The sequence below is a fragment of the Humulus lupulus genome, chromosome 5 (genome assembly GCF_963169125.1).
Source record: "Humulus lupulus chromosome 5, drHumLupu1.1, whole genome shotgun sequence".
NCBI lineage: Eukaryota > Viridiplantae > Streptophyta > Magnoliopsida > Rosales > Cannabaceae > Humulus > Humulus lupulus.
Window position 1 is genome coordinate 224,759,274 of NC_084797.1, and position 16,764 is coordinate 224,776,037.

At 34.6% G+C, this 16,764-nt stretch overlaps 1 protein-coding gene across 1 annotated transcript; it reads right to left on the bottom strand.

The window, feature by feature from the left end:
• Positions 1–461: 461 nt before the first annotated feature.
• On the bottom strand, positions 462–5,557 carry LOC133778250 (amine oxidase [copper-containing] gamma 2-like). The gene is made up of 4 exons (XM_062218120.1): positions 4,146–5,557; positions 3,855–3,968; positions 2,614–3,164; positions 462–789 (listed from the first exon to the last, which is right to left on the bottom strand). The coding sequence occupies exons 1-4, from the start codon at positions 5,463–5,465 to the stop codon at positions 585–587; spliced, it is 2,190 nt and encodes a 729-aa protein (XP_062074104.1). The 5' UTR covers positions 5,466–5,557; the 3' UTR covers positions 462–584.
• Positions 5,558–16,764: the final 11,207 nt, after the last annotated feature.

Below are 16,764 nucleotides of genomic sequence, written 5' to 3' on the forward strand. Positions count from 1 at the left end.
TAAAATCACTTAAAAAAAAATATCATTTTTATCAATTTCTCATTTAGTGTATTATATTTTGTACATTTAATACAAAAGATTCTTAAATTTTCATTTTTGGTGTACGAAAATTCGTGGTCCGCCAATGATTAGTAGTGGTCTCCAAAAGCTAAGGTGTTTTCTATTCTTGTTCATCTCCTCTTTGAATTAGCAATGAACAATATATAGAAACATGTTCCGGGTTTGATATTCAAGTTCTCATAGTGATGTGCCTTATTTAGATTCTACTGTGTTGGACGAATGTATATTTTGCATTATGAATAAACTATTTTGAACTCTTAACAGTTTCTTATATGGTTTATATATATACATATATGTTGTTCACTATTAATTAATTTAACTAGATTTTAATTCAAATATTTATTTAAAATTAATTAAGTATTATTTAACAAATTAGTCATGTTAAAAACTAACTAGATCGATGATCATATATAATTTGTTTTTTTTTAAAAAAATAAAAAGGTATTACAGTGGAATAAGGATGATATATATTAATCTATTCATCCTATAAAGACACAACAAGTAGAGATGTAGAGATTAATTAACTAATAAGGCGATTTACAGAATGGTAGATCATTCTCAACGTTGGGAGGGACTCGAAGAATTGGGTTGCTCTCAAAGAAATTAACAGGCTTAAGATCAAAGCTAGATGAGACTGTAGGCATTATAGGATAGTCCTCTTGACATGGCACGTGGTGAAATCCCAAAGTGTACCAAACCACTATGTCTTTATTTTCAATATCCCTATCCCTGCAATAAAATTCAATTACAAACACAAACACATTATTACCAAAAATAGACGAGTACAAAATTACTTAAAAAAATATATCAATTTCAGCCATTTCTCTAATTATTATTATTATTATTATTATTATATGGTGTGATGATTTATAATGGTATATATGTGCATGTTATGACTTAAAATTATATCATGAATTAGAGAAAATGACATGTTTTATTAGAGGCCAAAATAATTAATTAAAGTTTTGATAATAATCAATGAAATGATGCAACTCATATAGTTGAAAAATAAAGTCCAATTATGTCCACTTACCCACTACTTGTCAACATGTCATCTCTTTATATAAGCCATGCATTATTATTTTATTAAACTACAAACAAGTTTTTTTTATTATGTATTTAAATTCATTTATATGTAAACGTCTCCAATAACAAAATTGACTAATTAGTATAATGATTGATTAGTATTGATAATTAGTGGGTCAAATTCATCTTTGTGAAGATTCCAAACAATTAATTAAGCAAAGATCTTGATGGGGGCAATCGCTCACTAGGGATCTTCTTCATACCTCACTCATTAAACCGACTTTAGTATTATGGGTCCTAGTCATGATTTGTATTATGGGTCCCAGCTAGTCAGCCATCAAGTAATGAAATCTGTTTGCTAGCCAAATCGCACTAATGCGATTCATTCGCCCTACTATCCTACAGAGCAATTCTTACTAAGAGCAATTCTTACTAAGAGTAAGACTAGGGCTAGGGCGACTCATTCTATTCTCTCTGAGGGAGTACTAGTAAAACATGTCATAGGAGTGCAAGCATTAAGATCACTTTTTCCTAGTAAAATCAAAATAGATTTGTGCCAATTAATTAAATGGTGGTGCTAAAATAAGCTAGATTTTGTAGAATGACATAAATTAGTCATTATGTTCGGACCAAAATATGAAACAATAGAAATTAGCAAATTTTGATATGCTTAGTAATAGTAATGTTAGTTACTGACATTTTTAATATAGATTTTTTTTTTTTAAAAATAGATTTGTTCCCACATTGAAAAAATATGAGTAGTTTAAAACACATACATCCCATTAATGTGTATATTTTTCATTGAAAAAGAAAAAGTTATTTAGTGATAATTTTGTAGTCACAATATAACTTTTTTTTTTGTCTAAATGTCACTTTTAGTAATAACAAAAAAAATTGTTTGTGGCTACAAATTAATATGTATAGCTATAAATTAGTAAGATTTATATATAGGACAATTCTTCTATCGGGGCTTCACTTTAAGCCTTATTGGTGGGGCTCTCAGTATTTCTCGACCTGTGAACAGTTTTCGGCGCGATTTTTTTTATGACCGTGTATATTATAGCTATTTAGAGCATCTGCAAATTTTCAGAAAATTCCAAATAGTTTACAGTACTGAAAACTAGGATCAAACATGTTGATTTCCACACGCATGAAAAAAATTAGTCACGCATGCAACAACATGTTTGAACTTAGTTTTCGGTACTGTAAAATACTCAGAATTTTATGAAATTTGCAGAATACTCTAAATAGCTACAATATACACAGTTATAAAAAAAATTGCGCCGAAAACTATTCACGGGTCGAGAACACTGAGAGTCTCACCAATAAGGCTTAAAATGAAGTTCTATACAAGAATTCTCATATATATATATATATATATATAATATTTGTATATAAAAATCAATGTATATTAGTTACTATATTTTGAATTATTTGGAGTGGAGCTAGTATGACACAAAAAACCACAATTTTAGCATGATTAGTTAGAAATATGCCAAAAGAAGAAGTGTTTTAAATAATTATTACCTCTCAGACCACACAGCAAGAGTATCTTCACCATGACTTTGGTAAACAAATAAGCCACCAGCCCAGAGCTCACTTCGGTTATAAGGAGTAACCCAAATTTGGTTATTTGTGAAAGCGCCTCTCTTTTGCGGAGGGTCGTCAAGGTCAAGAAGGCTAGCAGCAGTGCCGCCGGGTACAACTTTGTACCCGACCGGGTTTCCAACCCGAGTTTTCTTCGTCGGATTGAACACGTGGAACTCACAAGGGTCATAGAGTTTTAGCTTAATTTGTGCCTCTTTTTCGGTTTTTGCCACTATTTTAGTAGCTTTCAAGTAACTTTTCCTTGGTGAACTGCTTTCTTGTGAGGTTTTCCCTCTTTGAATATGCACTTTGGCAAAGGAATTATCAGAGCCGTCCACGTCCATATCAAGATAAAAGGTGATGTAATGATCATGAATGACACCAATGACATTTTCAGACAATAGTGTCCCGTAGAGATCATCTTGATTAGAGATTTGATCAGTGTTCTCATATTGGGTGCCTTTCACCATCAATATACCACTAAGCCCAACCTGTCAATTGTTTGGCAATATTGGCATTAGGGCAGCATATATATGGCGTTAAAACAATGAATACTATCGTGACATTAAGATATTTTGAGTAAACAATTAATAAACAAAAATGATTCCACTCCATACTTTATAATTGTAAAGTAGTGTCCTAATTCTATATTTTAATAATTTAACAAAACAAATATCTTCCGATATAGTTTTAAAATTTAGTACAAATTTATACTAAAAAAATTGTTCTCAATTTGATAACAAATAGAAATTGAATTATATCACAATTATCACAATAATAAATATTTATATTTAATATCTAATATACTTTTATTAATCATTACGACAAATAATATACTTTTTGTTTCAAATATTAATTTAAATGGTATGATTTTAAAGAGTGATTAATGATACACATTTTTTTAGAAACAAATTATGTACGGAGTATTTTTTCAATAAACTTTAATAATTAGATTGGAATATATGAATTTGATTATTTTTTTAATATTTAATATATTATTGTTATGCTATCAATCATTACGGAAATTAAATTATTTTTTTATTTAAAATATAAACTAAATGATATAAAAATTACTAATTTGTATTTCACATTTTAATTTATGTAGTATGGTATTAAAGTGTAATAATTGAAACAGATATATTTATAATACATAACTTAATAATCTTTACTGGCTAGCTCACCTTAATTCGGATTAATCCATCGGTTTGAAACTCCCAATCTACAATATAGTCATAGTTTGCAACCGATGCTGCCATTCTCACCACAAGTGTCACCTTCGGCCTTACTTCCCTAATCTGCCAAACAAAACGAAAACCAATAAACAAAACGACAATTTTGATCACAATTTCGATAACATAAAGTTTTGTGTAGATATAGACTCTAGTCAGAGTCATAAGATAATAAAAGCATGAGACAAAAATAAACAAAATGCGTGGTATTATTGCATGACCCGATGGATCATGGATCCTTACATCCATCCCCGTAATAGGACTTTCGGCGTGCCGCCACGCAATATCGCCGGCGTAGCTCTCGAACACACAAACCATGTTAGACCTCACGTAGGGGGTGCCATCAGCGGCGGCAAAAACACCGTCCATGTAGTAAGCATTCCGGGGACAATCGTTAAGTGGGTCGAGCGGCATGGCTTGCAACCCAAACCCATACTCGCCCGCATCCATGTAAGTCTTAAAATACCATGCATCAGTCGGGTCCATGTAGGGAACAAATAGCTCCGAAGCTAACCCTTTGTACATCACATTCCTCAGCTCACCCGTATCCGGGTCTCGCATCCTGGCCCGAGATATTATCACACCCGCTCTTGCATCGGGTTTGAGGTGAAATTCCCAATTCGCCCATTTGACTAAGTGATCATCTTCTATCACAAAACTCGGACCTTTCGGTTGCTCGATGGATATCGGGTTCAGTAAGTTTATGACCCTGTTATGCTCCATGGTTGAAAACCGATAATCCGTATTGGTGGCCTTTGGTATAGGTATGGTCTTGCCCTTATCGGATATTTCCACCACTTGTTTGGTGTCTAGGTCAACGGTTATGGTCAACCCTTCTATTGGTCTCATATAGAAGTTCACCGTATCTTTCATAGAATAGCACTGTACCTTAATCATCCTCCTCCCTTCCTCGGCCTTACCGAACCATCCCAGTGAGATCGGCAAGCACGCCAGATCCGTCAGATCAACTCCCCGATCAACGATCGTACGGTTGAACACGGCGCTCTGTAGTGGGACCACCGTGGCCGTAGTCATATCCTCTATCGTCATCGTCGGGTAACCGGAATGCTGACCGGTTTTTTGTACGGTCACCTCGTTGGTACTCAGGTCGACGGTCAGCACGTGCGAGGCTCCTCTCACACGTGCGACGACGGAGGCCTTCCGTGGCGGAAGTGGGTCGCCCTTCTTCCATCCGAGGACGAGAGACTTCTCCGGTTCATCAAGCTCGACGGTGTGGAGCGTGTAAAGCGACGCGCGGAAGAGGTCGTGGGAGGAAAGGAGGGTTCGAACCTTACTAATCTCTTGGACGGTTAGAGGGTCGAGCGGGTGGCGTGGGGTGTCGCGACCGTGGTCCCGGAGGCGCGTGGGTTCTGGGGTGTTTGGTTGCTTGAGCTGATGCTGGAAGCGGTTCTTGGAAATGCACCAGGGGGAGTTCCTGGGACAGTCGAGAAGCTCCGGCGGGGAGGGAGGCGCGTGAGGGAAGGTGAGCCAGGTGAGGAGTAAGAATAGTATTCCAAAGGTGAGAGAAAGGAAGAGAAAGCGGAAAAAGATTCTGGCTTCCATGGCCGGAGAAATGAAGAGGAGCAGTGAACGAGTGAATGATATAAAATACAAAATTCAGTATGTAGCGATAGGGATAAGTCAGAAAAGTTACGTAAAGAATCTAAAAATAATATTATAAAGAAAGAATCTTAAAAAATACAAACACTACAAAAGTCATATTTAATTAAGTGAAATGCTAATAGCACACGAAATTTACATATAATCCAGTACGGGATCTTCACTAATTAACTGTGAGGAGCTACTCGTGTAGTATATTCAGCAGTGTCAAATAGCAATATTCAACACCACCACACGAGAGCACATCATAATTGATAAAAGATGGTACATAATACTTATTAAATTCAACATGTTGTTTGGTGTAGTGATTGGGGTTATGTATACCTTGGATCTTGAGGCTAGTTTATCTTATGGTGGTCCGTCCTTAATGGAATGACAATTCTTGAGGCACAATGACAGTTGACTCAATTAAAAGAAGATGATGTATGAGTCCTCTATATTTGGCATGTAATCCCCAGGCTTGATAATATAGTCAAAGGGGTGAGGAAATGATTTGCCCATCTCTTTTTTTCTTACTTACTAAATTAAAATACATAAACTAATATTTGATTGGATCAATAATAATATGTCACTTCCTCAATTCTTAAGTAAAATTATAGCTCGAAAGGATCCCATATTTAATAATTACAAAGTACTATAAAACATAATATAGTATTGTATGATGTGGAAGAATTCAAACTGCAAAAATAAAAAATGAAACATATCTAGTTGTCTTATTTATTTAAACCCTATCTAGTTGAAGTGTAAGGGTATCTAGCAGAGAATACATTAAAAAATAAAAAATAAAACATATCTAGTTGTCTTCCATAGTTTGGCCCAGGTCTAAATAAACTTTAAATTTAAATACACCATTCCCTAGACCGAGGGAATCTCTGCTAATCTAGACTTCTCCCATGGAAATGTTACAATGGTTCAAGTCACTATCTGATTGGAATGATCTCTGCTCACCCAACAATGGGAAAATGTTCGCAACAAAAGACCAGTTGGTTTCTCTTACCCAGCTGATGAAGACATGGCAAACCCAACAAAGTGCTACACCATTTTGTTGCTAAAGCTAAATGTCAACTATGATCTGTCATTTACATCAAATGTCCAAGTATACCGATCCAGCGAAAACCCAATGGTTGTAATTGGAAACCCCGAACACAGACAGCTGGAGAAACTGTTGTTTAGCACAAATGGCATAATTCCCGAAGAAATATGGCCACGGCGAGAAAACGACACACCTTGGGAACAGTATCCGGCCGACTACTCACTAAGGATGGAAAAAGATATGGATTATTGCAATCAACATTACTCCGAAAATGAGGTTGATTATAATGATTCAATCTTCCAAGACTCACAACAACCAGACACCCTCACTACAAGAAATTCAGCATTTACCTACCAATTTTATTTGAGGGTAAAAATGATGCATTGGTAGGTAAATCCCTTTACCTACCAATTTTGACCAATAAACTATTGGTAGGTAATAGTTAGTCGAGAAATGTATTATTACCTACGATTAGTATATTGGTAATTAAAAATCGTGTGGGCCCCACAAAAAATGAGTCAGCGTCATTGACCTAGTGTTTGACGTGGCATTATACGTGGCAAGTGATGTGGCAATTATGTATCAGGGAAGCTGACATGGAAAATGACGTGTCTTCCACCGTGGCAGATGATGTGGCACGCAACAGTAGCTTATTGGGCCATGTGGCAGTGTATCAGGGTTGGACATTTACCTACACTTAAATATGTGTAGGCAATAATTTAATTTATTGGTAGGTATTAAGGTCTCACATTTACCTACACTTAAATATGTGTAGGCAATAGTATAATTTATTGGTAGGTAGTATTGAATTATTATTTTGGAAAATATTTAAAATTAATTATTTATAGATGATAAATTAATTTAATTAATTAAAAGACAAATAGCTTTTATAAAATTAAATAAACATATATTATAAAATGTTCAAACAAACAAGCATAAAAGATATAATGTCCATAATAATTTATCTTTAAAGTTTTGAATTAAAAACATAAAAAAAAAACTAAGAATCATCTTGTTCCTCTAGCATTGAAGGGACGGGAGAATTTCCGACATTTGCATCAGAACATTGATCTGACGGAGGCGGTGGCATCATATTGTTTTTCCTTAGTATTTCTACAACAATACTTAGTTGGTCATTTGTAGAATCAAGTCGGTTGTTTGCTTCATCAAGGCATTGGGCTAGCTCATCATATGTGGGCTTATTTGACTCAGTTGGATTGCGTTGGGAAGTAGAAGTTGTACTTGGAAAAGATCGACCCCAACCTTTCAAGTGTGCAGAAGAGCGTCCAAGAATACGCTCCATAATGTCTTTATCAGACATTTCTTCTGGAATGTGTTGAGCCCTTAGCGCCATCATTTTATTTTCTAATTAGTAATGATAATTATAAAAAAGTTACAAAATTAAAAATTAAAATTTATACTTACATATATTTCTGCTAAATCTGGTCCAGTCCATATTTCTTTTTTCTCATCATAATGTTTTAGACGCCATGTCTCGATTTGGCCAGTGGAATAAGCTAACACCATTCCCCTTCTAATGTGATGTCGCGGTGTTGAAACTGATCCATTTCTAGACTCCCACTTTCTCTTTGAACGATTAGCAGTATTCTTCAACGACCTTTCCTAAAAAAGAGAATAAGAAAAATTATTAACACAAATAAAATTGTAATTTTAATAAAATAAGTAATTACCTTAAATTCGTTGGAAAACCAACAATCACACAACATCTCCCAATCTTGTTGGCGATCATCCTTCAAATCAGGATGTCGTTTCCTCTTTGCCATTTCAACATCTTCTTCTCCTCCAATTTCTTTGAAATATCCATGTAACTTGTACTTGAAATTCTTCCAAGCTTTTCTCATTTGATCATCAATGCATTTTATAGTGGTCATAAATTATTAATTTCAATAATATTTTAACGAATTACCGTTTTGAAGTAACATTTTAAAATCAAATAAGTTGATCATTGAGAAAAAATTAAAAATTATAAAACATTAATGTTTTATTTGATTACTTTATGAAGACTTTTTTAAATAGAAAAAAATATGAGTACATTAAGTTTATTAATTGTTGGAAAAAAATTTCATTGATAAGATAAACTTGAGGAACATGAGACAATTAAAGATAAACTTACTAAATATTCAATAATAAGCTTAACATAATATACAAACTTTTGTATAATCTGAATATTTATACTTCTCATTCTTCAAAACTTAATACAATATTACATCATTATAGTAAGTTAATACAAATAAAATATCCCCACTTTGATCATCACAAAGATTTCATAAATTTATATAATATGAATTATTAAGGGCATTTACATGACTTGGTATACCAACATATATATATATATGGGCACAAGAAGCCACATAATCATCAAACATAACAATCATAATCATTTTTAAACATCATTGGCCAAAAAAAAATTAAAACAAGACATCAAATATATATATATAAATCAAGACACATCCAAAAAAAGATGCAGATTTTGAACATAGCAAACAAGGCAGATAGATTTCCAATTTAATCTCCAATTTTTTTATAAGAATAAAAAAAAAACTAGCAAAATGAATAACTAAGTACCTAAAAAATTACTAACTAAATAGACAAAGACACAAAATTTATACAAGTATAAATAAATGTTCAAAATTTTATTCAGAAATAAAAATCTTGATTTATATACACAAAGTAAGGTAAAAAAACATTTCTGAAAAACAAATAAGTGTTACAAGTGACAGTTCATAACTCTCTGATCATAAACAAAACCCCAACACAAATAACAGTTCAAAGACTAAGGACAATTAAAAAAAAATGAACCAGAATATAACAATGAAAACATAAACCAAATTACAACAATGACACATAACTAAAAAACTCTAACTAAATTCACAGCTAAATAAAAGTGAAACAACTCAGGCCTGAAACACAGTATTCATCAAAACATAATTTTCTCAAAGCATAACAATAAAAACATAAACCAGATTACAACAATGACACATAACTAAAAGACTCTAAACAAAATCACAACTGTAAAACAACTCAGACCCGAAACACAGTAATCATCAAAACATAATTTTCTCAAAGCTTAACATTCACAAAGCCTCAGACAATAACAAAGCCTCACAACAAAAATAACAAAGCCTCAGAAAAATGAATCATCATTAATCTTTCAGATCAGTGGGGATTTACACCTCAAAGCCACCAAGCCAATTTGTCCGAAACTCAAAGCCACCAACAACCAAACTTCCAAAAATTTTACAGCCACCAATCCAACGTAAAAGCCACCAGAAAAATCTCAAAGCCAAGCCAAGCCACCCAATTTGAAATAATCAAAGCCTCTAAAGGAACCAAAATCAAACCTTAAACAAATAATCAGAGACATTACCAACAGTAATTTCAAAGGAATTAGACAAATTTGAAAATAAAAAACTACCCAAAGAGAACTGAACAACAAAGATGGAGGCTGCTCAGAGAACTCAACAAAGATGGAGGCGACTCAGTGAACTCAACAACGATGAAGGCAACTCAGATAACTCAACAACAATGGCAGCGGCTCAGAGAAATGAACAACGATGGTGGCGGCTCAGGGGTTCGAAGGATGAGTGTGGCAGCTCGGAGATTCGAAGAAAAATGGCAGCGGCTCAGAGCAAGCGTTGATGACCATGGACGGAGGTCCGAAAATTCTAGTCGACCTCGAAGAGTGGTCCGAAAATGGGAGACAGATGTTGAGAGGGAGTATGAAAACGGAGAAGAGGTCGTGAGTGAGGGAGGCGATAGATGAGAGATCTGGTGAGAGGGAGTCAAAAATGGAGAAGAACGCATAGAATAGAGGGCGACGGCAGATGAGAGAGTGAGAGTTAGATAAATGTTAGGGTTAGATATGTTAGGGTTAGATAGATTTTAGGTTTTTATATAAAATATATTAAATTAAAAATAATATTAATTAAATTTTAATTTATATAATTTTATAATTTATTTTTTAAAATATATATATATTAGTGACATGTGTCACATAGTGATACGGCCACATGTATTGGTCAGGTGACAAGTCATCATATGCATCACATGTCAGCAGCCACATCACCTTTTTTTTTTTAATTAGGTAAAAATGGGAGGGAAAAATAGGCGGGAATCGTTAAAACATTTCCCTCCAAAAAAAATTGTAGGTAAGTCTAATACCTACCAATACTAATGGTAGGTAATAATAAATTTTATAGTCCCACACGTTTTCTTAAGGAATCCCCTACCAATAGTCGCTACGAAAATACAATTGTAGGTAAAAGAATTCTTTAGCTACCAATAAATATATATATATATAGGTAAAAAATTGGTAGGTAAATGCCGAATTTCTTGTAGTGCCTGTGCTCATCTCCGCTAGCGACATCATTAAGAGAGCTTGATGAAGAGATAATGAAGGAATTATCAATCAAGAAAAGACCAACACGTGGAGAACTAAGTATGTTTGATGAAGATGGTAGTGATGACACATGCATGAATCTTAGCTCCAGTCATGAACCCATCATTAAATAGACCCACTGTGACCTCTGAGAAGATTCGCCTGCCCATGTGACGCACATAGCTATGCTGACCAGATTCACCTAGGTAATAACGTGTTTTAGAAAAAATACACTGAAGTTTACAAAGTCCCTAAAGACACAAGAGATTCCTTGATGCTTGCAGTTATTTCTTAAGACAGCAGAGATTCCCCTCAGTTTGAAAAGACAACTCTTTGTAATAAATATATATAAAAAAAAAGTCTGGATTAGCAAAGATTCCCTCAGTCTAGAGAAGGGTGTATTTAAATTTTCTTTATTGTCGTTTTTAGTGGAAGGAGATTATAAATACTCCTCCACACTCACTTGTAAGGGCATCCGTTTCCAAATAATAAAATCTTCTCTTTCTCTACATATTCCATGGCTTTCTAAATCCCTCTTTGGGATCTTTCTCATATAGGGGAAGCATTAGGATAAAACTTGGTTGTTCAACATTAGGTAGTATAAAGATACATATCGCAACATTTTTATAGCAAGGATCAATCTCAAACAATATCCCGCCAAGACAAAAGTAGACGCCAAATAAGGGATGCGCATTGAGGTTGAATCTTACTATATAGACTAGCCTTGTATCTGCATACTGTATATACTCAATCCCTCGATCTCATTCAACTAATGGTATCAGAGCTCAGGTCTACTCCTTCACCTTCCTTCTAGAGAGAAAACTCAAACATACCCACAAATGTCTCTAATTCCTCAAAATCCTAGCTCCTCGACAACTCAGCTCTCCATGTTTTCTACTCCGGTCTCAATGGCCTCCTTTGGATCTCCTTCCCTCAAAAATTCTTCGGCCAATAAACTTTCCTACATGTATGAACTCTCTTACATCTCTGATGATGATAAGATTGTCCCCTCCAACCTACCTCTCATAAATCCTTTGTTGGGGTTTTATGCCCTAATTAAAACTCAAATTCCTTATAATCTCATTTATTATCAATAAAAGAATAGAAATCATTTTTTGACTTGGTCAATCACTTTGCTCACGTGTTTTATTTTCATGATTATTTGTTTAATATAAACTTCTATTAAACCCTGAACATATAGCTAATCGTATTTATAGTGACGTAATAACAGTGGAATATAAATATGATTATATGTTCAAAATAAGTTAGTCCTAAGATTAGTCAGTGCACAAGATTTACACTGACTTTCCAATCTACGATATGATATACTTACACATCACAGTGTTATGTTCTTTCCATAACATTAGCAAAGTAGATAAGATCGGATGTATTTGTTACATCAGACAGGACCGATATTGATAGTTGATAAGATAAGTAAACATATCGTTATTATCTATTCTAGTCATATCATATAGTTGACCATAGGTCGATTCAATCTCAATTCTAAGTGGTTAGTATTCTAACTGATTGTATTAGTTGAGTTGTATGACTTGTTCGTTACCAGCTTACCCTACGGACTAGCCCATACTTACATCTTGGGAACTCAGTAGTATAATTGAGTGGGAGTGTTAACCATAGATATGAACATCTATAGCTTCTAATGAAGAAGTGAAACGATGGTTTCCTTTTAGTTTGGTTCAAGGTGTTAAATGATAGAGATCTCATTTCAGTAATCAAATTAGTTTATTGAAATATCATTTACAAGGAACTAAGTGTTCTAAGGATAAAATACAATGAAGGGTAAAATGATATTTTAGTCATATCTCATTGTAAACCATCTATAAAGGATTGAGTGACAATTGTGGATGTAACAATGGTTAATTAATAGCGTATCTATATTTGTTATAGAGCGTTCTATGAATTTAAGAGTGTAATTCCGAGTCTATAGTGGAGTCACGAGGAATTAATAAGTTAGTAAATTTATTTGTTAGATTTATGATAACTTATTCGAGCTTGATTTAATAGGCCCATGGTCCCCACTGTACCTTGGATAAAATCATCTAGATAGTCTCAATTAATTAATTTAATTATCAATTAGAATTATCAAAGTTGACCAAGTCAATTTTGGATAGTTTCACAGAGTTATGTAATTTAGAGAAGAAATGAGAAAATAGGGCAGATTTATTAATTAAGATAAATTGGTATCTAAATTAATAAATAAGTTTAAATCAAGGTTCAAATTATAAATAATTATTTTGATAAATGATTTAAATAATTATTTAATTAATTAAATCAATAGAAAATAATGCATGCCTTGATTTTAAGTCCAATGGGCTTATAATCAAATGGGAAATTTCACGGGCCTAAAGTCCATGATAATTTCGACCTAGGGTTTCAAATTGGCTATTATTTTATTGATTTTTTTAATTAAATTAAATGGCCTAATTGAATCTATAAAATGAGTGCTTAGAGAGAAGTCATAAGTTAAGATTTCTGAGACGACAGATTGTTATGTTATTTTAAATAATAGAATGTTAGATTTAATAATGTGATTTGTCACACAAATGTGATTTGTCACACCTTGTAACATATTGTTGAGAGTCACAAAAATTGGACACATGTGTGTGTGGCAAATGTGACATATTTTGGAGTTACAAAAAAAAAAAAAAACTTGTAACTCCTAAATATTACCCAATAATGTGTAGATTTGATATTACACATTTTGATTTGAACTCCCATAATGTGTATGGAAGTTACAAAATCAAGTGGGAATGAATTTGGAACGTTTTGGAAAATTTGGAAAATTGGTTGCTGAAAAAATGACTTAGGCCGCTGCCTATGTTTTTCAGGCCGCAGCCCAAGAGGCAGAAAACATTTTAGGCTGCGGCCCATGTTTTTCAGGCCGCAACTTGAGCGGCTGACAACATTTTCCAAACTTCGTTTTTATCCAATTTTGAACGTTTCCAACAACCAAGTAACTCCCAAATCTCTATTTTAATTCCATAAACATCCAATTAATCATTGGTAACAGCCATGGGGTTGGTGGAATTTAAAATTCAAAGGGTGTCTCAAAACTCTATAAATAGGAGCCTAATGCTCACTTGTAAGACACACCATTTTCCATCAACAAAGCACTTGGCTGGAAAATACACCATAGAGGCCTGATAATTCCAGAGAGCTATTTCCTAGAGAGATCCCTTAGTGCTTAGAGAATATGGGGAAATAAGCTTTTGGAAAAATGTTTTGAACCTTGCTCAAGTTGGTGATCCCCATTACTCTACACTTTGGTTGTGTGAGAGTTTGTTCTTTTTATTGGTTTTATTTTCATTCTTTTGATCTTGTTGATCTTATTTACTTGTATTATTATTGTTTTGAGTTAGTAATCTTCTTCTTCTACATCATTCTATTTACTTGTACTTTGAGCAATGAGTTGTAATATTTCTTTAATCAATATTATCTTGTCTATTGTATTTTTGCATAGAGTTGTATTTTTGTTTTTCCATATTTCCCTTGAGTATAAAAATATATTCTCTAACACAGATAAGTTTAATAACTGGTTTTCTGATAGTTTTAGATTCTCTCTAAAACACAAGTCATTTTCTAAGCCTCTTAGTTATTTTCTCTTTTTCTCTCTGTATATATCTCGTGTGTTGAGAATTGCCTACTCTAGTCTAGGTGATTCTAAGGATACTTTTGAAGACTGTGAAGATTATAGAAGAACGATTCAGTTTCTTGATAATACTCTACGACAGAAAGGATTCAAGGGTTAGAGAAACTGAAGGAATGACTTATTCATTCCGCTACGTATACTGTAAGTATTCAATTCATTGTTTCTCTTTGAATTCAATTTTAGAAACATATTCTAGGTTATCTCATATTAATTTGTTTAATATTAGATTTACATGAAAATAAATAAAGATCATGTATAAGTTTTGCCAACATCCATACCATGCCTTCTCCAAACCACAAGGTGTAACGCCCTGAATAGCCAAGACCGCTACACTGTGTACTTATAAAGGTGCAAGACTCGCTAATCAAGTCGTTAGTTTTAAAATGTGTCACTAAACATGTGGGAGCTAAGGTTAAAGAGGTTTTGGTCTCAAAAGTTTCATTTTATATAGTTAAATTGTTATATACACGGGATCCCAGAAGGAACAAAGTTAAAAGTAGGTTTACAGACTTCCAAAAGTACATAAATAATCATTAGCCATACTAAGGCAAAATAAACAGTCTTTGGGTCTCACGTCCCCGCCTAAACCTCAACTGTGGCGGCTGAGCAGCTGGCCATGTACATTTCACTCACTGAGCTCTCCAATCAAGGTTGATCCAACTTTCCCTTGCCTTTACCTGCACCACGTAGCACCCGTGAGCCAAGGCCCAGCAAGAAAACATGAAATGCAACACAATCGATAATATCAGACAGTAAAACTCACTAAGCATGAGCTCTCATCAAATAAACCACACTAATAACACTCAGCATATATTCAGAGTCAAAGATGCAATCAAACACTTATAACATTCATATCACATAATAATTAGGGCCGACAACTTAGGCCGCACCCTCTGTTTATCCCATTGACTCCGGCCCGCTTAAACCGAGCTCATGGCATATTAAGATGTCCTCGGCTACTAGTGGCCGAGCCACGCCCTGTGCGCTAGTGTAACCCTTGGCACCCTTAGGCCGTTGGTTCACTAAATGGCTTGCATGGAATAATACCATCTTTTCAAGCATTCACAATAGGGAACCCTTAGTCCCGTCACATATATTCAACCAGGTGCAATTTTCTTACCTTCAATCTTTACGGTTTTGGGATTACGAGCAACACCCCTTAAGCACGATCCGTTCTCGAGCCTAAGCCTTTATCACCTAGTCACAACCAAAGTATAGGGCCTCATTAATACTCAAGTTAGAGTTTCCGGTTACAAAACTAACTTCCGGGAAAACAAATCCCACCAAGCACGGTGGTGAAAACGATCCTAAGCATTCTAGACCACATTCCCATGCCTAAAATCCCCAAAAGTTCAAGTGCACAACTAAGGGTTGCAGCCCTTGAAGCGTAGCCGCGGCCCTAGCCTCAAAACATAACCAAGGACCACCCTGGGCAAAGAAACGCACCGCGGCCCTTGCATGGGTGTCGCGGCGCTCACCCCTAGCCGAGCCTCCTTGGCTCATTTTCAACCTAGGGTCGTAGCGCTCTAGAACAGAGCCACGGCCCTTCCCTTCGAACCCAGATTTAGCCCCATTTCAAAGCTCAAAACCTCAGCCAAAACCACCCCTAAGCTTCCTAATTCAACACCCAACATTACCACAACTTATTAAACAACTTATACTACACATTTCAACTGAAATTCAGTCCAAAAGCCCATAGACACCTCACTCTCAACCCTTGAGACTCTAAGAACATAAACACCCAATTTAACCAGTCAAAAACTCAAACCCAAATCATTACTTCATGGAGTAAAGCTTACCTCCTCTGCTGAACCACTTCACCAAGCCAAAACCAGGCTAATTCCCCAAGTTTTTCCTCCTCAATTCTGCCTTTAAACATAAAACCACAGCTTCCTTAATAACCCAACAAAAACCCAGAAATTCTAACCACAGAAAAAGGAAAATTCATGCTTACCTTAGCCTTGATTTAGTTCTTGATTATTTCTTAAGCTAAGCATCAGAATCCAGCTTAGTTTCCCAGTTCAAATGTCCCAAATTCTCTCTGTTTTCCTTTGAATTTTCACTTAGCTTCTTCCCTTTGTTTTCCTTGAGAGAGAGAGAGAGAGAAAAAGAGAGAGAGATGAACAGCTAAGAGGAAATA